General features: G+C 31.1%; 1 protein-coding gene across 1 annotated transcript; it reads right to left on the bottom strand.

Moving 5' to 3' along the window:
- Nucleotides 1-20,364: 20,364 nt before the first annotated feature.
- Nucleotides 20,365-26,768, bottom strand: LOC146530663 (odorant receptor 4-like). Its single transcript, XM_085199354.1, has 9 exons — nucleotides 26,505-26,768; nucleotides 26,130-26,282; nucleotides 25,582-25,773; nucleotides 23,971-24,175; nucleotides 22,137-22,233; nucleotides 21,696-21,800; nucleotides 21,308-21,396; nucleotides 20,768-20,834; nucleotides 20,365-20,515 (listed from the first exon to the last, which is right to left on the bottom strand). The coding sequence occupies exons 1-9, from the start codon at nucleotides 26,761-26,763 to the stop codon at nucleotides 20,456-20,458; spliced, it is 1,227 nt and encodes a 408-aa protein (XP_085055480.1). The 5' UTR covers nucleotides 26,764-26,768; the 3' UTR covers nucleotides 20,365-20,455.

Raw genomic sequence — 26,768 nt, 5'->3', positions numbered from 1 at the left:
AAGAAGTTTGTCAGTATAGAAATTGAGGAAAGTTGTATGAAATTCGATAAAAAGGTACCTAAATTATATAAAAGAGTTGCAACATTGTGAAAGATGGAACAATAAACTTTATTAGTTCACATTTAACTTATGTGTTTACATTCTTTAGTGTGATTGTTTTCACGAAAATTTCTGATTAGAAATGGAAAGTTTGTGTATTTCTTTAAATTTTCACGTCTTAGAGAAAAGGCATTTTCACGTTTTTTTCGCTCAGTTTTCGGGATACTACACTGGCACCAGCGAGTGGCGGAATCCAACCACGCGCTTTTTCTTGTTACTAGAGCGAGAAAAATAAAAATAACTTACCTACCCACGATTGGGAATCGAACCTTAGCACCACAATCAAAACTTTAAAAAATTATGATTGAAAATAAATGTATACCTACATTTATATGTGGAGCCAATCAATAGTATTCCAACAGTCACTAAGTCTTTCAACCAAGTCAATATTTATATGTCTAAAATGATATGAATAACATCCAATACGCATTTCACATTTTATTATGCCTCCACACTCCCTTTTTTCAGTAAACAGACGTCGTGGAATAAATTATGTAAAGAAAGTACTTGCTAGAATATTTTTTATGATCCTAAACGTATTCTTCTATTGTTAATGCGATTTTATTACTTTGTTAGCGATATAAGATTATAATATCGGTTTATAGCGAAGTAAATATATATTTAGGACGTATTCGAAGTGAATTTAGAAAGTTTGTATAATATTATATATCCGACAATAAAAAGTTTAACCCTTTTTAGTAAGCAGTGGGATTTTTCGAGACATTACGTTTAGTGAATGAAAATAATTTAAATACCCCGAGTAGACCTGAGTGAGGATCGAATCCAGAACTATCTAGACAAACTTCGTCTCACCCTACCACGTTAGATATACGGATTTGTTTATTTTTTTATGTTTTGGTATACAGTAAGCAATTATATGCACTTAGGAAATCCACGGTTACTTAAAAATCACAGACAGACACTTCAATTTTATTTATATGTATAGATTATATAGTTAGGTATTAAAAAGCAGAACTATTTAACTCACTAACTTACTCATCATAATCTGGCTAACCTATATACATGAAACTATTGAGTAAATTATCAAAGTTCATTTTGCATAGTTCATGTAGAATGCCTCGTTAGACATTGAAGGGATGATCTAGAAACTTGCCACTTTAACAACATTTACGTAACAGATTATGAAGATCTATTTGCACTTAGCTAAACGAAAATGACAATATTATGTTGTCACTAGAAGAAGTCGTCGTGCTGCAGGAATAAGGGTGTGCCTGTAGCACGAATGTTGTGAGTTCGATCCTCATACGAGGGAGTGGATTATTATTTCTTAATATTTTCATTTCTTCGCTCTTTTTCTGGTTGTCTGATTATGGGTATACAAGACTATTATGGGTTCGATTCCTATTAGGAAGATTTTTTTTCTTCCTTTGGTGACAAGACTGTGCGACGAATACGTAATGTCACGAAAATTGGTTGGAAAGTCGGAGACGGAGTGATTTAACGCTGAGGGGACCCCCACTCCTCTGATACGGTGTAGAAATATATAAAATCCAGTTATAGCAGAATTATATTACAAGAACGGATGTAACTATCTCTTATTTCTCCATTTTTTAAACTTATGGGGTTTTGTTACGGAACTCCACGACTTACTTTTTAACAAAACAATATACTTATTTCGCGATAATTATATTAGCAATTTAGTTTTTTCTTCCAAGTTGCTACTTTTTTATTATGACAGTTTTTATAATTCAGTTTTGAATGCCACTTGTCAGACGTTAGCTAATAAATATGTACCTACCGGTATTTAAAAACAGTACAATAATTAAAATCTTAAATGTCATTTTTTAAAGTTTTTATGTTTTGTTAATTGAGATAAAGTTCGATTTGGGTTCTTGTATATAACATATTTCTTTAAGTATTTTTTAAGATAAACAAAGAAAAAAAATAGCTGTATCACGAATATTATGCTATACGCTAATTTCTAGATATGCACTTTAATGTAAAACGTGTCAGGTAACTGTGTGATTGTGGGTTCAATTCCCACTCGCTTTCGTAACAAGACAAAACGCGGCGTTCAGTTGTGCCATTCAACGCAATACCTCGAAAGTCTCGCGGAAACACGGAAACGGAAGTATCCTAATCTGAACAGTTTTAACACTAGGTTCCCTACAGGTCCTCTCTGATATGTGCAGGTCCCCTCTATAAACGTACAATATTAAAAATGTAGTAATTTACACACTTCTCTTAATACCCGCTCATATTAAGTAATATAACTAATTTGCAGAAGCGACATTTATATTGGTCCTTTGTTTTACGATGCCCGAAATCGGGCTGAATTGGACTAATGTAAGCAAAACCCGTAAGAGGGTCACTAATTAATTGGGCTATTCATCAACTTATCTTTCAAATAGGGTGTATAATCATAAAATTTGGCACACTGCCTTATCTTAAGCCCCAAGCAAGGGATAAGCGAATTTGCAAGGCTTAAGGAGCGAAATGTTCGCGAATTTCTCAACATCTAAACAAAATACCTACCGACTTTAAGATTAAGATTGCTATATAAATATTTTTGTTTTGAATTTTCATTTTGAAATGGTAAAATTGTTGTGGATATTTTTGTTAATCTTGACTGTTTTGTATATAATTGTGCACAATATGTATATTTTTTTTATAAGCAAATGGCTTTTCCCACGTTCTGACGGGTAAATGAAAAATATTTATAAATTATAATATTAGTTAAGTAAGTAAAATTCAGTAAAATTAAATTCCTAACAGAATAGCTTATTAGATTTCATCGAAATTCTACAAAGGTCCAAATTTTTTATAGGGATTTCAATATGTTAAATGCCAATACTAATTTTTCAAACAAGTACTTACATACTAAAAACGAGTATTGACAAGGTCGAAAGTGACAACTGGATGCCAACGAACGACGTACAAAGCTTAAGCTTAATTTCCGTCGCAACATGAATATTTTTGTATAGACAGAATATTGATATATTTTAGACAGATTCGTAAAATCGGGAATTATTTCAAAAGTTTGTGTTTTTGTCGAAAGCGTTGTACAGAAAGCGATCCAGTCTCTCTTATTATATAGGTAGCAATAGAATAGAAAATACACATAAAAATTTGTCTTAACCCTAGGTTCTCTATTTATTTTAATTATAAACTGAAGGTAAGTACGTATATGTACATATATATTATGTTAATAACTTCAGAAACGTTAGAGAAAATCTACTCAAATTGTTATATTACTTAGAATATTACAACGTCAAAAAGGTACTTCACAAAATTAAAATGCCTGTCGTGTAATTTACAAATAAAACATTTCATTATTATAAACTTAAGAGCTCCAGTACTTAATTATGTAAAATTAATTATATAATACCTTATACAGACGTTAAGGAGTTGTACTTACAGCGAAAAGTGGAAATACTTCGAAGAAATTATTAATAAGCTTTCACTCACGATACAGGCCAATGAATGTTTCGTAATGAAAATTTATTAAAAAGCTTCCGTAGCCTAATATTTAATTTATATCAAAGTCAATATTACATTAGTCAGTAGATCCCAGGTAAAATGGCTCGGGCCATTTTAAGTTTGGGGTCTTTGAGGAAGGATGTAGTAGAAGTGGTTTGAGTATCACAATAATTATTTATCGTCATTCGTCCTGGCGCAGCAGCACAGCCTGTCAATGTAACCGCTATTCTTAGACAAAATGTGGCGTTGGGTTTTGTCAGTCAATACCCAATGTCTTGGAAATTAGGCGGAAAATGAAGAAAGGATTTAGAGGCAAGATAATCCTTCGATTGGCAGTGCTCATGCTTACTAGAGCATGGAAACGAAAATGAATCATTCCCCCGAATAGGAATCGAACTCACAATCATAATATTTAACGTCAGTCGTGTCCCACGATTACCTTAATATGTAATCAAGTATGAATTTCTAAAATAAACTACTGTACAATCGTCTATTCAGACTTTTAATTTTTTTCTGACCAATTCTTCTAAGGTATAATGGATGGAATTTTTATCTATCGAGATTGTGTTCTCGATTTAAACTCCTTTGTAAAATCGATTAAAACTTTGGAATTTCAGATCAAAATGTTATCTATATAAAATGACCTTTATTACAATGTAACTAGGATCCTGATTGGAGGTTGGATGATACTTTATCCGATTTTTTATACGATGCGATTACGATTAACTTTAATCGGTGTTTTAACTTATTTTGAAAGAAGTGTTGTTTACAAAATATATTAAAAAGAATTTTGAAAAAAGAGTTAAGAATTTTAATATCGATTATAGCGCAGCTGGAAGCTGTTTGGCTGTGAGAGACGATTGTGATTGTTTGATCTAAAATTTGAATAAGACAAATATTTATGTGTACATTTAAGCTTATAGTGCAGACAGGTCCACAGAGGATTACGAAAACTTTTACTTATATTATAGTTTTACTTATATACTATTTTCACGAAGTAGCGATTTTGCCTGCCAAATTTTATAAGGAGTCTACGTAATGCAACTTTTAGTAATTACATTTTAAAAGTTTATATAATAATATATTTACAAAAATGCTTTTAATGATCTGATAAACAATATTTTACTTTTATGTAAACTTCAAACTATATTACATTTAATATATTGAAACTGATGATCATTAATACATAATATTATACCGCAATACTGCAAAGCTTATACCTATTTAGAAAATTAGGCAGCAGTTGAAATGAATAAACATTAGGATTTCCGAATAACAATTTAATTATTAATTTTCATGGTCTTTGTTATGTTAGATACATTTGAAGAGTAATTGGGCAATATAATTGTGCAATATATTTGTAATTAAAATTATTGAAATTCGGTTTATACCCATATTATCTTACCTGCAAATTCACTCATGGTCAAATGGGAGTATGTGAGGCCAGTCGTGGCACAGGAGCGTCTGTAAACGCGACAGGTTCAGGAGTTTCAAGAGTTCGATTCTCACTAGAGGAAATTAAATATTTAACATTTTCATATCTGCTTTAGCAACAAGGCAAAAGTGCGTCGTTGAGTCCCATCACTCAACACGCCTCATAACGCCTTTAGAATTTGGCGGAAAGTGGAAACATAAGTGTCTTCAACATTAAGTTCGCAGGTTCCCTCTGCCTCTCTGTAAGCTAAAGAAAGAAGAAGAAGATGTCCACACCCTTAACTCTCCATAGTCGTACCGTATAAGTGATAGCCTCTCCAACTTGATTTGATACACGCGCGACACTTAAGTACTGCACAAACACGCGGCGACGTGTCTTGCAATAGTAACTATATTGTTTACTCTTAATTGATGGATTGTGTGTTCTAATTTGCATATTACTATGCATTGAATCCTATAATTATGTATTATAAGGTCAAATACTTTACTTTTTTAATTATATGGTTAAAAAATGCTTATGCTATAATTAACTTAATTAACAAATAATTATGTAATTTTTTATATTATATTCTATTATATTTTTCTCGTACCGTCGTTTATATTTCTAAATATTCATATAAAACTGTAGGAACTTTTAAAATCCAAAATTAATATATTATTTGAACAATCCTGGATTGAATCGCAGAAATGGACTTTCCAATCTCACGAGTATTTATTAGAGAGAAGTTCAAGCCTACCTATATCCTAACAAATACATTTTAAACCGGTTGGTTTATTTACAAAAATTATATATTAGCAGTTAAATTTTACTAGGTTTTGTAACTGTCAACGCGACAGGCTGTAGGTTCGATTCCCGCTTGCAGAAATGAAACATTTTCATGTGTTCGTAGTACACATGAAAATGTTTCATTAGTACCGAGACAAAGCGCGGCGTTGAGCTCCGCTACTCAACACACAGCGCCTCCAGAATTCGGCGGAACGTGGGCAGTGAAATGTCTTAACACTACTTTCCCTGTGCCTAACCCGCTATATACGATATACATCGTGAAGCTTTATTACATATAATTATTTGAAGAGAGTATTCCACTTAATTATTATCCAAACAAATTACTGTATCTAATATATTGCTGTTTACATAATGATCGTGGATTGATTAATTATAGCAATATTACTTAAGACAATATTACTGTTATGCTCAGTGGACTAGTATAGTCGGGTAAGTACGTAGTTATTGGTTCGATTTCAACTCAGTCACATTTTTAAATCTACAATATTTTCTTTCTTTGATAAGATTAGACAATTTGTGGCTTTAAGTCCTACTATATGACATGCAAAAAATTTTTATATGTAGAAGGATAGGTCAAGAGAACATAGTGTTAATATATGTATAATCTATGTATTATGAATTCTAATAAGTATTTTTTTGTAAATTCTATGAAACTTGTATTGTGGTAATGCAATATTATATTCAAGTTAGGCCATTTTCATCCATACCCCAACCTCAAGGACTCACCAGCTGTTTAAAAAGAAACATTAAAATAAAAAAACGACAATAACATTCGTCACCCCAACTAGTATTTGACTTGGTTTCCTCATCGACTCCGAAATCTATCTGTCAAGCCTTTGTTTTGTCCTGAATATCTGAATAATGGGAAAAGTTTTCTTTCTAAATATTATTTTCCAGATGTTTGTATGTAGATGGAATTTCCTCTATATTTTCGTTAGACGCTATTTCACGCACGAATTATAATACATTGAGTATTATGATGTATTTTCTTGCTCCACTAAGGATAAGCTTATTCGGAATATGTAGTGACCTTGGCAGGAGATGTTAGCGTCGTGATGATTGAGGAAATGTTTAGTTAGTTTCTTATATGTAGAACAGAGTTGGGTATTGTTCGGATAAATTATTATTTGAATATTTCTCGAATACAAACAATTTTTTGTTATTTAAAGTAATTATTAAAGCTTATTTATAAGTCATAAATTATATTTTGAAATAGTTGTCGAGATATCATTCAAAGATAGGTTTGATGCGTACTAAAGTGTCAAACTCACAACCTTCTTTTATAGAAATCGTATACAAACCTAAAAAACTATCCTAAATAAAAAATATACGTTATTTCCTCCCGTACTCGCGACTATTTTCGTTCCCTCTCATTAATGTTAACAGAATGAGATTTTAATGACTCATTACTTGATTAAAGAAACAATTTACTGTCGTTTATTAATTAAGTTGTAAGGTATTAATTTACTGTATTGTAACTTAAATTAAAATTAAATTAACTTAAATTGTTTGCATATATGTAAATATTTATAAGTTAATCAAATCTAATGAATCACTAACCGAGAGGTATTTTATAGGTAAAAGTGAGTCCAGTGTCAGTTTTAGTCTATACTATCATTTTAGTTAATATATCCCCGATTTAATATAGTACAATTTCACAATCTAGTTACGAAAAGCACGACGCTAGGTTCTCCCATCCAATATATTACAAATAAAAAATGGCGACCAGAGTATCGTTTAACTATTTTCTGCACATTTTTCACTATATTTGGCAAATGCAAGAAGGAAAAAGCGGCTACCGTTATCCGTTGGCACAAGGATATGACCGTAACGGTTATGGGTTCTATTCTTTTGCTGTACTAACAAGGTAAATAAAAAAAAGCGAAATATTCTGTCTATAAAAAAAAATCGAAAATCAATCAAGAAATATTCAAAACTCAATCAATTTCAATAGGAATATTGTAATAGTCATACAATTTCTATCACTCAACGAATGAATCACCGCGTCGACTGACACAGTCCTCTCTGTTGGAAAGCATCGTATGTCAGTCAGAATTAAATTGGCCGTGAATGCATTTATTTTGTTGTTTACGTCATTTTGACGTTCTATCGGTACCAGAGATTATCTGATTCGTATAAAGCGAAGCGAAGCGATGGTCCTTCTCGTTTCAGTTTTGCTTTGCATGTTGATTGTAGATAATGGTTTAAGCGACGAATTTATCTTTTTAACGTGTCTTACGTACGTAGCCCCACGCTGTATCCTGTACTAAGTAGGATAGGCAGAGGGAACCTTTTCACCGAATTCTGAAGGCTTTGCGTGTTAAGTGGTCAAACTCAACGCCACACTTAGCCTTGTTGCCAGAGCGGGGGATGTTAAATATTTTATTTCCTCGAGCAGCAATCGAACCCACGCTCTATCGTGGCTGTCCTTGCGCCACGACTGGCCTAAAATAAGTTACTTAAAAATGTTGTTAATTCATAGTTTAAAAAAGAGTTATCTCCAAACGTTTCGCTTTCCTCATACAAAAAGCAATACGTTTTCCACTTTAGTTGAAACTCAGCTGTCGGAAATAACACGAGTTGCGGCTTCAATAACGAGTCGAGAGCAAAATGACGTTTTATGCTATAAAATACTGATTTAACACATGTATAGTTGCAATTTGTCATTTTTATCAAGTATATACGTTATTTATTTATTTTATTGCTTCGCCCTGTATTCCGCAAATAGCAGGGTGGATTCTTATTAGGTAGATTTTCAAGACATTGCCGTTCCATTATAATGGAATTTACCTCACTCATTCATTCCTCTAAGATATATATTCAAATTCAAATTCAAAATATTCTTTATTCAAATAAACTTATAACAAGCACTTTTGAATCGTCGAATGAACATATGAACAAAAAGCTACCACCGGTTCAGAAGGCAGTTCTGCTGAGAAGAGCCGGCAAGAAACTCAACAGTTGCTCTTTTCAAAATCAATGGTACAATCTATTACATTAGTTGGCAGCTGTCCTGCCTGACATTCAATAGACATTAATTCCATACATGTTTGTCCTCTAAATATTCTTGAACAGTGTAATAAGCTTTACTTGGCAGAATTTTTTTTACTGATATTTTAAATTTTGGAAGTGGCAAGTGGTTTTATCAGAATACACTGTTTATATACACGTATACTCAGACCCATAAAAGATTTAATAAATTTTTGGAGGCGAAAACTTGGAGTAACAATCTTATAATATCGACAACACTAATAGTGAGATAAGGAGTGACATTTTTTAGCTTCAACTGTATCCCGTACATAGCAGGACAGGCAGATGGAACCCTAGCATAACATGGCATTAAGACATTCCGTTCACATTAAGACATTTCCGTTCCCAACCTCACACCGAATTCTTGAGGTATATTGAGGTGGTAGTCAACATTTTTTTTTTGATTATTGTTTTTGATGATTAACACAAATTATCATAATATTTTAAAAGCAGCATGTATAAATATGAATATAATATAGTAACCCTAACTAGGATAGGATCGCATCTAACCAACAAACTATCCTCCAATCTGAATATTCAAATCGATAATTATATATGAACCTAAATGTAAATTATTTCAAATGATGTGGTCAATGAATTAATCATTCGTCAATATAGCGGATCCATTTCATTTCATATGCTTAATTATATATCTTTACATATCATTCCTAATATATTAATACTTCTTTAAGTATCTTTAAATAGATAATTAGTACCTTACCTAATAAAAAAGATAATTAGTACGTACCTTAGATAATTAGTTTATTAGACATAATTATAACAATTTATTTATTTCTGACACACTCTACAACAACTAATGGGTTTTGCCAAGTACATTTATATTGAAACTTCTAAAATATTAGTGTCAAGGAGATTATCTAATAAGCTTATAGCCTACGTATATTTGGCTAGTTCAATTGTTACATTGAACTGACAGTGACACGAATCCGATGGAAATATCTTCTCAACCTTTTTTCTTTTATCAGATATCGTGGTTGAGATATATAGATAGCTCCACTGATGTGTTCATGATATAGGTTTTTATTTTGATAATTTAAAAAAAAATTCAAAAACTCATTCGTAACTAAGTGAGTGGTTAGGGCGGGTAGGACCACTAAGATAGGATTTCTGGACATTCTTAGGGGAATGGAAAAACCCATTTTATTTTACGTTTTAAATTGCAAAATTGTTTACAAAAAAAAGAAAATTGCAAATTACTAAACAAATATTTATCATTCAGCTTCACGTTGTATCCCGCAACACGGTAGGTAGAGGGAACCTAATGGTAAGACACTCCGTTCCCCACTTTGAGCCGAATTCTGGAGGCAATGAGTGTTGAGTGGCGAAACTCAACGTCGCACTTTGCCTCAATACCAGAGCGAAGAAATTAAAATATAAATTTAAATAAATATTTCAATGGATTCGATCCCCACTCAAGGAGAGTGGGGATTTCAATCCCCACCAATGTGGGTTCACCCACAACCTATCGATTTTACAGTCACACCTTGGGTTCCTGCGCCACTACTGGCCTCATTCTATCAAACTTTTACACTCTTTCAATCAACATATTAAATTCTACATTCATACAATTCACATAATACCACCAACACCATGTAACCCCTGCTGCAGCTGTAGATTCAGCAATGCCAACGAATTTTAAACATCCGCTCGCATGTTTATGCATGTTTTTCAACTGTCCACAGTACATGTGGAATGGTTTATTTTATCCCGAATTATCCAAAATGTTGCATTAAAAGCACAATTTATCCGATTACTTAATTTGCAACAACGTTATTATCTCGCCCGTTTGACTGACAAATTTATGTACATGAAAATGTTTGGGGTGTTTCGCTTTTGTTCGTACTTCGTTTGGTTGATCTTAGTTGTGTTGTTTATTGTTGTTATTTCTTTTATAATCAAGTTTTATTTTTTATTCCTAACTGTATATTACTAAGTCAATTTTGATAAGATTAGTTAGTTGAGATGACAATCTTAGAACAGTGGAATACTCTGTATATGTCTGTATATGTGATGGTTGTGGCTTCAATTCCCATTTGCCTTCCTTTCAATAAAAAAAGCGCATCGTTGAGTTCTGCCATTCAAATCTAGACGGAAAGTAAGGAGTGTTTTGATACTAGGTTCACTATGCTTATCCTGCCAAATGAATCCCGCTTTGAGCAGGAAAGCGTGAAACTGAAAAAAAATAATTGTTCATAAATGTATGGAATATATTATTAAAGTTGTTATAGTTAGGTCTTCTTATAGGAATACACGGTGTACTAGATATAAATAACTAAACATATTAATTAAACTCGTTGGTCTAGTAGTTGTTAATGTTTATACGTTTACCTACTCATTTATACATTATATCTAATAGCCAGCAAACACAGTAAATTAAATAGCCAAGTTCAAATTCATAAATACAATATAAAAATAAAATAACGATAAAATAAAACAAATTCAAGTAAAACAATACATAAAATACGATTATATTTATAAAAGGTCCCACAAGGAAGGCCCGTTTAGTAAGTAAAAAGTTTGGGAACACGTTTTCATTCAAGTTTGATCGCGATAGCCGCGCACCGCCACTTTGGAACTGTTATAGAACTTTGAAAACGCAGAGTTTTCTGTTCACCTGGGATTATTAGGGTTGCCAAATATTTATGTTTGCTACAATATATTTATGTCGTTAAATTGCTTTTAATATTATGGTTTTATTATAATGATTTGGATTTGGATTTGGATCATATGTTTTGATTATTGTGGTTCTAATTTAATTCTCTCTAATTTAATATTTTTTCCGTAATAAATGAGTACTATTGTTCATTCTAAATATCCAAATGCGTTTTAGTGCCAAATCTCATATTCCACTCCACATTCTACAATTCCTTTACTTTCCATCTAAATTCAAGATGTAAGTGATGGCTGGCGGAGCTCAACGCTGTACAATGTCTTTCCAGAGCGTTATCCTTTTCACGTATATATTTTGGTAAATATTTTCTATAACAGTACCTATTCTAAATTTGAAAACGTTTAATTCCATCAAAGCTTGTAAATGGTAATAGATATCGATTTCAAGGTATCGAAATATCGTGTATTGTTATTGAATAATTTCGACATAAAGGGTGGGTAGACTAAAACTAATGGTACGCAGTTATTATGTACTCGTATCAATATTATCAATACAAAACAGTATGATTACAGATAGATTACATTTATTTGATTATTGGATAAATCTATTAAAACATCTCTTTAAGGAACTTTTTTCTTCTCCATATGGCAGGGTAGCCTTAGAGGAGCTACTTTTAAGACACTCCGTGTTGAGCATCAGAACTCAAAACTAAAAACCAAGCCTAATATTGTCATTTATTACAGCTAAAGAGGAAATGTAACTAATTCATTGTCATGGATGGGATTCGAACCCACAACTATCGCGCGCCCACAGGTGATATGCCTTAAGTAAATTTTTTTGAGATAAGATAAATGAAACATTGCCAAATGTCTGCATTTTAGTATTTTATAAGTTCAAAAAGATAATTTTAAACTTATAAATACTAAAATGCAGACAAAGTTCAATTAAAGTTTTGCTATATATAAAAGAAAGTTAAATAGCAGTTTTTTCTACTAAATGAATTTGCCAACCCGACTCCAGTAATATTACGTAGAAATCGAAATGTTCGAGAAAGCGAAATGGTAATTAGAGTTTAAGAGACTTCTGGGTTTTACTTAATCTTCTCAATTTCATGTACGTTTCGAGTTCTGTGCAAGAATATTTTTTAAGACAGTTTCTATTAATATACAGTTTTTCTTTGAATATATATTGATATAATACAGATTCACAAAGTTTCCAGCATAGAATAGTATGTAGAGGGAACCTAGTGTTAAGACATTTCAATTCCCACTTTCCATTTGATTTTTGAGACATTTGAGAACCAATATCGGCGTGGGCCAATGTATCTACTACTTTGACCATCAAAACGATCATGACCGAGTTTCTCCATTATTGAAAATATAAGAGAGACGAATCACTAGGCAAATAGTATTCAATAATGAAAACATAGTAAAATCTTGACTACTTATAATAATGAAACCATCAATATGATTCATAAACCAAACGCACAAGGCTAATATCACTTGAAAATTACTGAAGCACCTGAAATCGATATATGAAATATCAAACGTTCAAAACAAGACCGCTGCTCCCTTTTGATCGGTCGAGTGGAACTGCAGTTGAATCAGAATCAGATGCTATTATTCTCGCTCTTTGACACTGTTTCATTTCAATCATTAGTTGATATGAGTGAGAGGTGATTGTTACTTCGTCTAGTTTTTAGATTTTGATAGCAATTCTAAAATGGGATCTATTTTATGATTGGCAAACAAAATATGTAAATGTATTTTTTTCCTGTATCAGGAATGAATCCACGTCCACAGCCGTCAAGTGTAACGTAGTAATTGATAAGCGATAAAAAAGAAGAAAACCAGTCATTATCACTTTTGTATATTTATTATATTATTCATTAGAACCTTTTTTATTTTCTTTGCTTCCTGTACTCATTTATGTCAAAAATTAAAGAAACAAAATTCAAAATGACTTTTTTTCTACAAATTCAAGATATATAAGATCTAGACAAGATTTAAATTTAATACTGTTTATTTGAGGCCAGTCGTGGCGCAAGGACACAAGGTTCGATTTCCACTCGAGGAAATTAAATATTTAATATTTTCATTTCCAATATTACCAAATATTTGTTCAGGAATAACTGTATTTAAACATTAATTTAGTTCACCCGAAACCCAAGCTTGTTACTCGTTAATACCAAACGAAACTATTGCATTAACTACATATGTGGCGTTTTGTTTAGATTATTAGCGTATATAATTATATCGGAAGCTTATTGCCGAAACTACATTTGTATTATATTAAATTTAAATGGGTATTGAGAATAGTTTAAATTGGAAAATAAGTAATTAATTAAGAAGTATGTTCCTATATTGAAGGAGAATTCAATTAATTAAATCTTGAATGTGTTACTTTTTCAATCTAGTTAAAAAGATTTGGCAAAACAAAATACTATTACCCAAAGTTTATTGCAAAAAAAACATAACCCAAAAGAATTTCGACAAACAAACCTACATATGAATAAATTTTCCTTAAACTTTGAGTTATCAAAAGTTAAATAGTTTTTCCGTATTTTATGAGAGCATTCTTTTACAACTTGGCACCGACTCTAACATATTCACTATATTGGAAAGTTTGTGACATTGTATATCACTGCGTTAGTTAAATACTGAGTAGTTTTAGAATAGTTTATTTGATCTCAGCTCTACCACGTATTACATAGAGTATGGAAGGATATTTTAATATTAAAATGAAATGCTTATATAAAAGGGGTTAGAGTAGGGGGGTTTTCTTACGTGGCTTTCTTTGTGAATTTTGGTCATAGTAATAAATCTTAAAACGTTTGTTTTTAGAATTATTTACTTTGAGAACGAATGCTAAGAATCTAAAAATTCAAAAATAGAATTTATTAAAATTATTCCGTTATTATTATCTTTTCTTTAATCTTACCGCTCTGTCTTACTAGTGCTGGGAAATAAAACTTATCATTTATAAAAACTTTATTTTTCACAAAGAATAATTGACGTAACAAATATTGTTCTAATTTAACTTAAAAATAAAATTATCGAACAAATGAAAAAAAAATTAGAATTTAATTAATTTAAATAAAATTTTTCTTTAGAATATAGTTTGATAGCTTCAGAAAAAGGCTGTAAAATGCCTATTAATACTTATTTATAAAATTATATTCTATGTCTAAGTAGAACTGTCCGTTGCCATATAACGATGGCCACTTAAGTAAATACAGCCAACTTTACGGTAAATCCCCTAAGGGTGTGTGCTGGTGGGTTGTGGCGACTTTGCAATATGTCCGCCATCTTCGATTAATACTTGTTAGTTGGTTTACCTCAAACTTATTCAATTTATTATAATTATGTAAGTATAAATTTATCAGATATTTTAATTTGTGACAATAATTCAAATTACATATTTTTTTTAACTGCCTGTCTTTTTTCATTTGCCTGTATTTAGAAAAAACATTAAACCTACTGTTCTTTTTTATTAAGAGTTGGGACCCATTCGTCAACCAACCGAATCTTACGAAGGAGTCCTATTATAATTTAAGGTTTCTGCAGTTCTGTGTATTTACCAAAAATGATATAATTATGTATTGATGATAAAATTATTTAAATAGTGTAATTTTTACTTTTAAACCAACGGTTTTGACAGACGGGCAACAAAGTGAGCTTATAAGGGTTCCCTTTTATCCTCCTGAGGTAAGGAACCCCAAAAACCAGAAAAACAATTCTTGTTACAGTTTTTAAGTAAAAGGTATCAAAATTACTTATTAATATTCTAAGGGTTAATCTCCCACGGTCGAGATCTTTGAAATAAGATGAGATGCACGGCGAAAGTATTACACGAAAAATTACCTTTTACCTTTCCTTACTCTAGGGACTTTTAATTATTATTTGAGTAGCTACAGGTATATTTTCTTTGATAAATATTATATTATGATTTTTGTTAGTCTTAATTATAGTGAAATGTTTCACGCTTATTCCAGAAGTAACATTCCACTTTTTTTCTTATTTTTAAAATACATATATATTATTTGAAAGATTTATTCCCATTTCTATTTCTACATTTTATTGATTTGAAATAGACGTTCTTCTATATTATAACTGTATTTTGAGAAGTTTCAAAGACGAAATGGCCGCATACCACTCGCAAACTGTCAAGAAACTAAATACTAACTTGAGAGTCCACTCGGCTGATTAGGGTTAGCACTCATTATGAATTATTATAACAGTTTAATGAAATATCTCATGAAGGTCTTATGTATGACTGTACATATGGTAAGTGGGTTCGATTTCTGGCCAGGAATTTTAATATCTATAAATATTTTTGTTTGGTTAGACAAACCACAGATTCTTTATGCTACACGACTATAAACACGATTTTTTACGTAAATCCCGATCCTGATATATGTATGTGTACATAGCTCCCTTTATAATATCGGTTCAGCTGGTCCAGGTGTTAGAATTTATTTTTGAATTATTTAATTATATTTCAGTAGATGTCATATAAATAACAAGATGCACTTTAAATTACACGGTTATTTTGAAATCACAGACAGACATTTTAGTTTTATTTAAATGTATAAGAAAATAGTCTCTTTAACCACATTTTATATATCAATTTGCATTATCAGTACATTTTGATATTTGCGTTTACGAACTTTATGACAGTTTGAGAAAGTTGTAAGGTGCTTAATGCAAAGTCAGGTCTATTTTATACGATTAGGGGTGTCGATGCGGTAGAATAAATTATTAATTTAAATATTTTGAAATTGCTATTACATAAATACTTTTTAAGGATATTATAGTTAAATGACAAATCAGAATGCCTCAAATTCAGACGCTTTTGTCTGATTTTTATAATATTTTACAGGCAAAAAATCAAACGCCTTTTCAGTTAGAATATGTTTTACTAATGATACTCTTACGCTTACTTATATGGATATTAATATACATAATGCTAATACACTCAAAGACGCCAATTAGCATTTTATTATCATCAAATTTAAAGAAATATAATGTAACTAAATCACAAATTGACATCTCTGAGTGCGATAATAATTAATTATAACCATTGTCTAAATTACATAAATCATCCAGTAACTACGGCCAAAGCTTATTGCTGCTTTATATTCGTCAATGTAGAGAGCAAATCAAATATTATAATTTATCAATACACGCCTGTCAACAATATTCAGATATATTTGGTATCTGATGATGAGAAATATGACAGCTCGTTTTCTACGTTGCTATAAATTGATTTATTAGTTACAGTTAGCATGTGTTAATTTTATATAATTAATTATATAATATAACAAATATATAATTATCTCATTAAATTGTGTCCGAAATGTTATTAACATAGAATTTCTAATATTTACGATAAGTAATATCGAAAGTCGAAACGAACTAATAATTTCGTTTCCCATAATTAATGAATAATAGATAACATAGAAACCTATGACAACCCTATCGAACAGGTAAAGCGCAAAGTCGTCAGATAGCAAAGGGGTAATTAAAGTTTAAGAAAGCTTCGTTTCCTCGTTGATCTGTTCCAGTACACTTTACACGCCTTTGTGAATATACTAGATATATCTAAATAATTGATTTGCCGAAATTGCATGCCTTTGAATGTACATACAGACATATATACCTACATATGTATATATATCCAGGTCATTGTGTCACAGTAGAACAGTATCAGAGCAAAAGGCGATAGTTGTGGGTTCGTTTCGTATTCGGAAAACAATTATATAGAAAGTATTATATTTTTGTCTTCAATTTTTGACTCTCTTAAAACCAAGAGTTGATATGATATGAGAACTAGAAAATCTCTGTTGCTACGGGAGAAAAATACGTGCGATGATAAATTAATGTTTTTGTGGATTCATCATAGGTGCGGGTACCGGGTTCTCCGTTGCAGGGAGAGAAGCGGCTAGCTGAATTCGCTTGGCTGAAGGCTTAAAGAGAAATAAAGTTCATCCCTACCGCTCAAGTTTCGCTCTGGACCCAACTTAATTAGAAACAATCTCACTAATACCTCTTTTGAAATACGTTCTAGAAATGAATAGTCTTCTAGTAGAGTTCTTTTAGTAGATTATATAGGGATTTTGACGTTATACCTCTCGTTCTTACTTCTATCACAGATACAGGATGTATATCTTTGATTTGTTAATTAAACTCTCTGAAACTTGAATCCTCTTGATTTTAATAGTTTTTTATTAATATACTCTAGGAGTACAGGTATAAAATAAAAATCTTGTACCGATCAAGTAGCCATAATAGTAATGAGTTGTTATTATCATTTAAAGGAAAGAATCAGTTAAATATCCAGATTTTTAAACAGAGAATTCGAACCGAAACTATCTATGTAACCAAATATTGCTCTACTGCGACATGAGGGAGTTCCAATTAAAAAATAATAACACATATTTATGTCCAAATAATACCATTCAAAAATTTAATCAAGATACCCACCCAGCAGTGTGTAGAAAATTCGCGAAATTATGCGACAGCGAATAATTGCTCGGGCGAAATGACGCCATGTAACAAAGGCACCATGTGCTGCGGAAAGCGAAATTTGTTTACGTATACGAGTAAGTACGTAACATACGTGGGAGTAAGTACAGTACAGTTTTGAAATTAAAATTTAATATTAACGCTCTGTTGTTAACATTTAGGTTTGGGTTTGGGTTTTGGTTTTGGTTTGATATTGGTTTGTTTGTATCGTTAGTTTGAATCGTTATCATACTTTAAATTTATGTATGTATATATGTGGGACAGTTAGTTTGTGTTTTGAATTTGAATCATGTATTTGTAGGTTATGGTATCCCGTCAATGTTATTGAGACGATTTAATATATTTTATTTTGACTACATGCGGCTTCTCCCGCTTGTACTATAGGTGAATTTAATTAATAATAAATTAACTTAAAGTTATTTATTTTCTCATAAAGTTATTTACTTATATTTTCTCATTAAATTACTATTACTTTCTAATAACATTATCATTTTAAAGACATAATTATATCCATACATAAATATATGAAAACTAAGCCTTTTCAACAAAACATTTATTTTATAACAATATTGTATGTAATGCTAAAGCATTGTTCACATATATTTTTTTTATATATGGTCCACAATAATGTCAAAAACTGTATTAAAGTCTGTTAAGCCATTTTTGAGATTAGAGTTCACAAATGCACAGACAAACAGACAATTTGGGTTATAGTACATTTATAATGCTTCTAATATTAGCTATCCTTTCATCTTCCATATAAAATCAAGTAACAGTATAAAATAAGTAACTAGTAATTTACGTTGCAATACTACTAGATATTGACACAATTGACATTAGACTCTCGAATTCTTTTTACTGCTATTCTTGGTTAAAAAAGATACATATTCGTAAAATTCTACCTTGTATTTGATCCTGCTACAAAGCTAAAATATTAACAAATGATAGCTTCATTTTTCCACTACAGAAAATTCAAACAAAGGCTGAAATTAATTAAATACTTGAAGTCACATCGCTCTCGCGGGACCAAAATATAAATGGGGGCAAGGAAAAATGCATATTTTTATGATACTATGGGGAACAAAGTTCCTTTTAAATCTACATGCATACTAAGCTAATTCAAAATTTTGTATATGAAATGCAATCAAATAACTTCTTATTTATAGCACACTAGTGTTGCTCATGGTTTCGCCCGCGTGGATTATAGCCCAACTTTGCTTCCCAAGCTTTCACCCAAGAGTAACGCATCCACAAATGCCCTTGCCTACTACTTATTTACTAATTTGCATTGAAGGTGTGTTCTAATAATGTATCTGTAGCGCTCTTTAAATGTGAAAAGTTATAATATAAATTTTCTATAAGAATTTTTGATTGATTTCACTTGTATCTTAATAATGTAACTTCAAACATTACTATCTCAAATTGTTAAAGTCGTTTATTTTTTAGATGTTTATTTTATATTTTTTAGCTTCCTGCTGTATACACAGGGAACCTGGTATCTGACGATAGACAGAGGGAACCTGGTGCCTAGTGTAAAGACACAGCCTTCCCCATTTTCCTTCGAATTCTGGAGTCACGGTTAAACTCGCACTTTGTGCGTCTCTACCACGGCTGGCCTAAGAAATTTTTTATATATGAACTTTTGACGCGTGGTAAGCAGAAAACGATTTTGTTTTAGTTTATATAGATATAAAGATATTTTGATCAGATATTCAAATAGAAACTGTTGAAAAATATAGTATATAAAATATATATATATATATACCTATTAATTATTTTTCCCACGTCCGTCCCGACCTTGTCCTTGTTTTATTTTATTCATTTGAACTGGTGACGTAATTGTAAGAAAAAGAAAATTCTGCGTTATCGCCCCCTCGAGATTAACTAAATTAACGGGAGTTACGTGACTGTGGATAAGGGTGATCACACACTGGGCTGGACAGTAATTTTAGTTTATAAAGAGCCTAATCTATAAAGCTAAGAGTTTTTTTAACCTTATCTCGTCATGTATATAGAGGGAAGAAACGGAATGTTTTAACACTTATTTCTCTCTAACTACCATACGGGAAAATACAAGATGATTTTTTATTAAAAAAAAACAGTCGTAAGGGCGTGACTATAAACGTAGCAGGCCGGGGGTTCAATTCTTACTCGAAGAAATTAAATATTAATTATTTTAATTTTTTCGCTCGGGTTTGGAACCAACAGAGGTGTTGATTTCCCCCACCAGAATTTGGCGGAAAATGGGGTGTCTGAACACTAGGCTCCCTCTGCCTACTGTGCTACATGCGGGATACAGCGTGAAGCGGGAATTAACAACTGAAGTCAACAACTTTGATGTATTACTTATTCAAATAAAAGAAAACCTATTATATGTATTATTGCATTTATTTTAACTATACCTTAAAGTTTACATTCAAAGAATCTACTTTATATTCCTCTATACAGTTGTATATTTCCCTTTTAATTTTTCTGAACAAGTCTTGTAAGTAAATAAGTAGATACTTATTTTTTAGAATACATGGTTATAGCAACAGATAAATATGACCATGTTGTACTCACGACCTGGAAACATTGTGAAAGTTATATTACGACACGTTGACTAGTTTGCGTCATAGTGTATCGAATTCTTCGAAAACGAGGATTTTCTCTGCCTACCCTGCAGCTCTGGTGTCAAGGCGAAACGTGGCGTTAAGTTCCGCCACTGAACTCGCAATGCCTTCAAAATTCGACGGATCATGAGGAACGAAGTGTTTAAACACTAGGTTCCCTACTGCTATATACGTGAACATTGTAATACTAAAGAAAGTATAGTACCTTAGTGAAAGTATTCAGAGTTATAGGAGTGTAATTCAAAGACATCAAGGAGCAAGGACGTTGCGCTCTAAAAGAATAACATCAAAATAATTCTACATATTAAAACATTTTATATTTTCAATTGTTACTATAAAAAATAAACTACTGTCAGTAATACTAAAATACTGTTAAAAATATATAATTCCATGTTGTTATAAAATAGTAATTTAATATTTTACATTAATAAGAACAAACTATATATTATATACTAGCTAATTTTGAACTATACGAATATTTATTAAATATGTTTATGAAAATATATGCACTTTACGGGGTGAATTCTGATAAACCATGAAACATGTGTTAAAAATCTAAATTTCAAATGTTACAAAAATCTGTGGCGATTCAAAGATTTTTTCATACAAATTTTTAACTCCTATTTCATCCCTTTAGGGATAAAATTTTTCAAAAACTCTTCTCAGTGAGTGTTTCTACGGCTGTGCGTGCGTCTACACCTCAGTCAGTCTACATCTCCTTTTAAAACTCTAACTTAATTGTTACCTCATTATAATGAAACGTATACTCTTCTGATAACCAACGTCACCTCGATACCATAAATTTTCATATGCAGCTTCTGCGATTCCACCACTCTAAACAAATTAAAATAATATAAAAAAAAATATAATAAAAAAAACCCTGAAAGAGGTACACATAAACGAGTTTTTTTTTTATTTTATACATTACTTATTAGAGATATCTAGACGAATATTTAGAAGCTATTTTTTTACTTGGTGGGTTATCCTGCAGCAGGAAGAGTTTCTGCCCAAATTCGAGACACTGCGTTAAATGGTGGAACTCGGAAGTCAATGTGGGGGCTTTATTGTATCAAAAAAGAAGTAATGAAGACATTTTTTTCATTGCAAATATATATTATTTATTATTAACTTACCTCCTCCCTTAGTAACTCACTATAATAACACAATATAAAAATTGATGGTAAAATAATAAGTACAGCTAATATATTTTTCGAAAAATCCATTGGAGTATGCGCTACCTAAAAAAAAATTGTGAAATTATAACAGAGATAGATAATACTAATATTTAGGTACTTTAGTGCTTAATTTCCTTACAATATAAGAATAAAGAACAATAATCCCCACAGAATCCCGACACAAAATGATTGCGGGGTAGACTGAGAAACGCATCGTCCCCCGCTCTCCACACTACATATTGGGAGGCGGAACGCGAAGCAGTATTTTGTGTTAAAATATAATTCATTTTTCATTATCACAGTTGCTTCGAATGGGTATAGAACTCGCAACCATCTCGTTACATATGTTAAAAACGAATGCATATAATAGCATATGATATCATCTCGTAGGAAACTTACAATACATGCAAAAGCGTAGAAACAGATTTCAAACGTAACAAATGACAAATTCGTGAAGAATATTACGGAGAAACTATTGTTCATCAATTTTGTTAGTCTAAAATAAATAAAGGATTATTTTAATTAATTTATAAATACAATAATAAAAATGAATACACTGACGTATAGATTAAATATGAAATGAGAGCCAAGTTTATAGTTAATTAATGCGTTGGTCTCGGGTGTACTGAAAAGTAATGGGAGATCTACTCTACGAGTATGTATTTGGGTGTCAAGTTCTATGTTCACTCGGTATAAAACTCAAGCTCTAATTTTCTCAATTGACTTATTTCTTTTAAAAAAATATTTAAATTGTCATTGCATAATAAAATAAGTATTAAAAAAATAAGTTAACACTAGAAGCGCCGCCGTCCCATTTTTGTCCCAAACGCAAGTTTGATTCTATATAACTTTTTTATTTGTTAATTTATGTTGATGAAACTTTTTTACTATTACCAATTTTACATCTTTATTTAATTAAAAATATAAATAATTTTATAGCAGTCATACTTTTTGAAAAAAAAATAGATTTACCTAGAACTGCCGCTGGGTCATTTTTGTCCCGCCATTATTTATTATTATTTGAGGGTATAATTTGACATATTTTCATGCCTCGGGGACGAGGTGGAGGTGAAAGGGCGATGCGGGGGCGGAAAAAAATTGAATAGTAGGTTTAGCAGTCAATGCCTAAGTTTTTAGGGTTCTGTAGCTTTTAAGGAAATAAAAAACCCTTATAAGATCATATTTTTGTCCATGCGTCTGTCTGTGCCTTTATCTCAGGAATGCTTGGAGAAATCGAGTTGATATTCATATAAGTATATGAATATCAACTATATGACTATCTACAGTCCCTTAATTTCCTGAAAAGTGCCCTTAAAAAAAGATATGACCATTTATATAGTAAAAAACGTGTATTTCGACACTATAAAGGGAATCAAATTAATAAGGTACTTTCAGTTAACTTAGAATTATGAAATTTGGCAGCTAGCATCTACATGTAGTACTAGTAGAGGGAAAAATCTGAAAACTATAGTTTTCATAAAATAAGTTAAGTTGTAAGTTATAAATGTATACATTTATGCATAAATCTTAAAAAATAATAGCCTGAAAAGTGGGGTAAAATTGGTGTCAATACTAAATTTTGCCGCTAGTGCAAGTGAGGTATCAGATGAAAGGATGACTGAGCTAGGCTTGAATTTCAGAAAAACACTCGATACCAAATGTGGGCAATTGTAGGGTAGGTAGAGGGAACCTGGGAACCTAGTGCTATGCACTCCGCTGGCATTTTTCGCCGAATTTCGGAGACATTACCACGCAATGTTATAAATCATCTGTGATGTATCACTGATGAAGAATATATTAATGCATTACTTGGCCTAATAATAATATTAATTAATTTCAATAACTTATAAATTTTGTAAGCGTTATTCAGTTAGTTGTCATGACCTTAGAACGTATTAGAAATATTTGATTCTTTCTTTGTGTTTTGTTTTTTGGTACTTTTATGTTTGTTAAAGCATAAGAATTGATTATTAAAGATGGTCTACATACTTTACGAATTATTTTAATAATATTTTTTTTTGTATTATACCAATAATCAACATAATAAGTAGAATGGGACAAATTTGTCACGACGGCGGTTCTAGGGGGGTCTCAATCTTCGGCACTTCTAGTGTTAAACAGTTTTTATTTTAAGGAACCATAAAAGTGAAGCAGTAAATGCTAAGAGCATGTTAAGAGTTAAATAAATTGAAGAAAAAAAATATTTGACTATATATAATATTTGGATATTTACTCTATTAGTTTTTGATGTTGTTTTATAATCATTTCAATTGTATATGGGGATTCATTTCGAAGATTTTCGTTCAAATTCACTCGATTATTCCTTGGCGTTAACCTTTTTAAATCATCTCGAAGTAAAGAGAATGCAGTGCTGAGGTAAGCGCATAAGGTGATAGTCAAAAATTCTATTCCAAAATACATGTAACCGAGCCCTGACACTGAAATATAGTTAAAGAACTTAAATATGAAATAATATTAAATAATTATAGTTTTATAATACTAAGTAATAATCTATATATATAAAAGGACTTGTCCTCACTGACTGAGGTAAGACGCACGCACAGCCGTAACCGCTGTGCGTAGAAACGTGGAATTTGGACAGATGTTTACTTTCGTAATCTGGACATCCACTAAGAAGGGATTTTGAAAAATTTTAATTCTAAAGGGGTGAAATAGGGGTTGAAAGTTTGTATGGAAAAATATTTAAATCGGCACCGATTTTTATAAAATTTAAAATTTAGATTTTTAAAATTATTTAATTGAATACGTGTTTCATGGTTTACTAGAATTCACCCCCTAAGGGTGCAAATAAGGGGTTGAAAGTTTGTATGGAAAAATCTTTAAATTGCCACCAATTTTTATAAAATTTGAAATTTAGACTCTTAAAAATATTTCATTGAACATGTGTTTCATGGTTTTCTAGAATTCACCCCCTAAGGGTGCAAATGAGGGGTTGAAAGTTTGTATGGGAAAATACTTAAATCGCCACCGATTTTTATAAAATTTGATATTTAGACTCTTAAAAATATTTCATTGAACACATGTTACATGGGTTATTAGAATTCACCCTTAAATACGAAAGCGAAGCTGCGCGCGTCCGCTAGTATTAAATAATTATACACGCTTCTATCGGCTTTTATTTTTTTATTGTTTTTGTTCCTGCCTTTGTCCATGGGTACCCGCGCCCGTTTTTTATGGGTAACTGGGTACCCATAAAAAACGGGCCAACAAACACAACGGTCTCAAATATTGTCATTAATCTCTTCATATAATATTTCCTTCCGGGTAGAGGGGGCGACATTTGGGCCATTTTATTTTTCAATCTTAATCACTTTCAAAACATCTAATAAGATAGGTTTTAAGTTAATACAAGATTTTTCAAACGACGAAAACAGACTGTGTAATGATATGGAATCTTATGATGGGGTAAATTAGCAGAAATCTTTGTGAACACTCAACTGTGGTTGATAAACGAAATTTTTCATTTTTAAATGATGTTTCTTCTATCGTATATTCGTTGGAGAATATCTTGGTCTTGTAACTGATATCCCAAACACATTTAAAAATATTATTTAATAAATAATGCTGTGGCTCGTGGAGAACCGTTTTTAGTTGTGATGGTGAATAAACCAAAATCTTTTCTTTTTTTTGGAATTATCAAATATTTTACTCTGTGGTTATATTACACGTATGAGAGACTGGTGAGAGTATGTGACTATAACATGAGGTGATCGAGGGTAAAAATAAAAAAAAGTTTTTATTTACTACTACATTACTACTACGTTTTTTAGTTATTTATCAGTGAAAATACATGCAATAAAAAATATATATTTTAGTATCTTACTTGTATATATTTGGAACAAATATGCAATAATGTATAGAAACCAGTCCTCTGAAGTGTTGAAAAAAATATATACAGATCCAAAAGCCAGCATTAGTTCCGTATCTTGACGAAGAATAAACTTTCGTACTAATGTGATAATAAATGATATCGACAAATTTAGCCATATTGCGACGAAAAAACTCCAGTAGCATACTTAAAGAACATAATAATCATTTTATATTTATTTAAATACTTTGCAAATGGCGAAATAAATCTTAAGAAACTAACTCGATGGTTTAAAAAACCTCATCATCATGATTTTATGTGGAGCTTTTCTTAGGAATATTTATATAGTTCCAGTAATAAAATAGAATTGTAGCTAAACAGCAACTCTGTAGATAAACGCTTTCTTTGGCAACATTTGTCCACGGAAGTTAATTACAACGTTTTCTATTGGAATCTAAGTAACATCTCTTTCATTAATATACTTACTATTTACGCGTGTAATTTACAAAATTCATATTAAAAAATAAATAAAATAAAGCTAATAATTATTATCTTATGCTTACCTGCTTGACCCACGCTAAGAGTTTTTAGAAAACGATTTTTATTCCCCATTTGAATATCAGTTAAATTATCTGTTCTCCACATGACACCGAGGCTCAGAATCAATTTTTGAATGTTTGTTTTGTTATATAAAACTATATAAAATTTTACAAATCCTAAAATAAAAAGCATATTATTTAATAAATATAAGGGTAAGATCATATCAATGCTAGGAGAGGAGTAGCGTCTAGGACCCTAGGTATAAATGAAAAGAGCCCTTTTAAATTTTTCATTAATATTTATCTGCACAATTAAAATTTTTCTACTTAATTACCAGATATAAATACACATATTCCAAAGAAATTAAAATAAATTATAATTTAGATGAAAAAAAATACCTTGAAATATAACAATATAGCACGAAATCACGTAGGATAGTTCAGGAATTTTAAAATCCCCTTGAATCCGTCTTATCAAATAAATGGTCATAGAAACAAATTGAATACTTGTTAGAAACATTCTTACAAAAAAACGCCAATATTTTTTAAAAAACGGAACGTGATCATCAAAAAAATTAAAATCATTGAACCGTATTAAGCTAAAACATATAGAATAAAGTTTAATATATTCTTGAGGGAGATCAGAAAATTCAACCATTTTGC

Source organism: Heliconius melpomene, chromosome 16, assembly GCF_056956725.1.
Source record: "Heliconius melpomene rosina isolate 202511_hmr_F chromosome 16, ASM5695672v1, whole genome shotgun sequence".
In the NCBI taxonomy this organism is placed as follows: domain Eukaryota; kingdom Metazoa; phylum Arthropoda; class Insecta; order Lepidoptera; family Nymphalidae; genus Heliconius; species Heliconius melpomene.
The sequence above is the reverse complement of the archived record's forward strand: the minus strand, read 5'-3'. Positions and strand labels throughout refer to the sequence as shown.

Excerpts from the sequence above, each read along its gene's own strand:
- LOC146530663 (XM_085199354.1), bottom strand. The coding sequence starts at position 26,763 with ATGGTTGAATTTTCTGATCTCCCTCAAGAATATATTAAACTTTATTCT. Across the intron at positions 22,234-23,970 it reads CAACATCAAAAACTAATAGA|ACTAACAAAATTGATGAACA; the intron begins GTAAATATCCAA and ends TATTTATTTTAG. Across the intron at positions 21,397-21,695 it reads GTGAGTTACTAAGGGAGGAG|AGTGGTGGAATCGCAGAAGC; the intron begins GTAAGTTAATAA and ends TAATTTGTTTAG.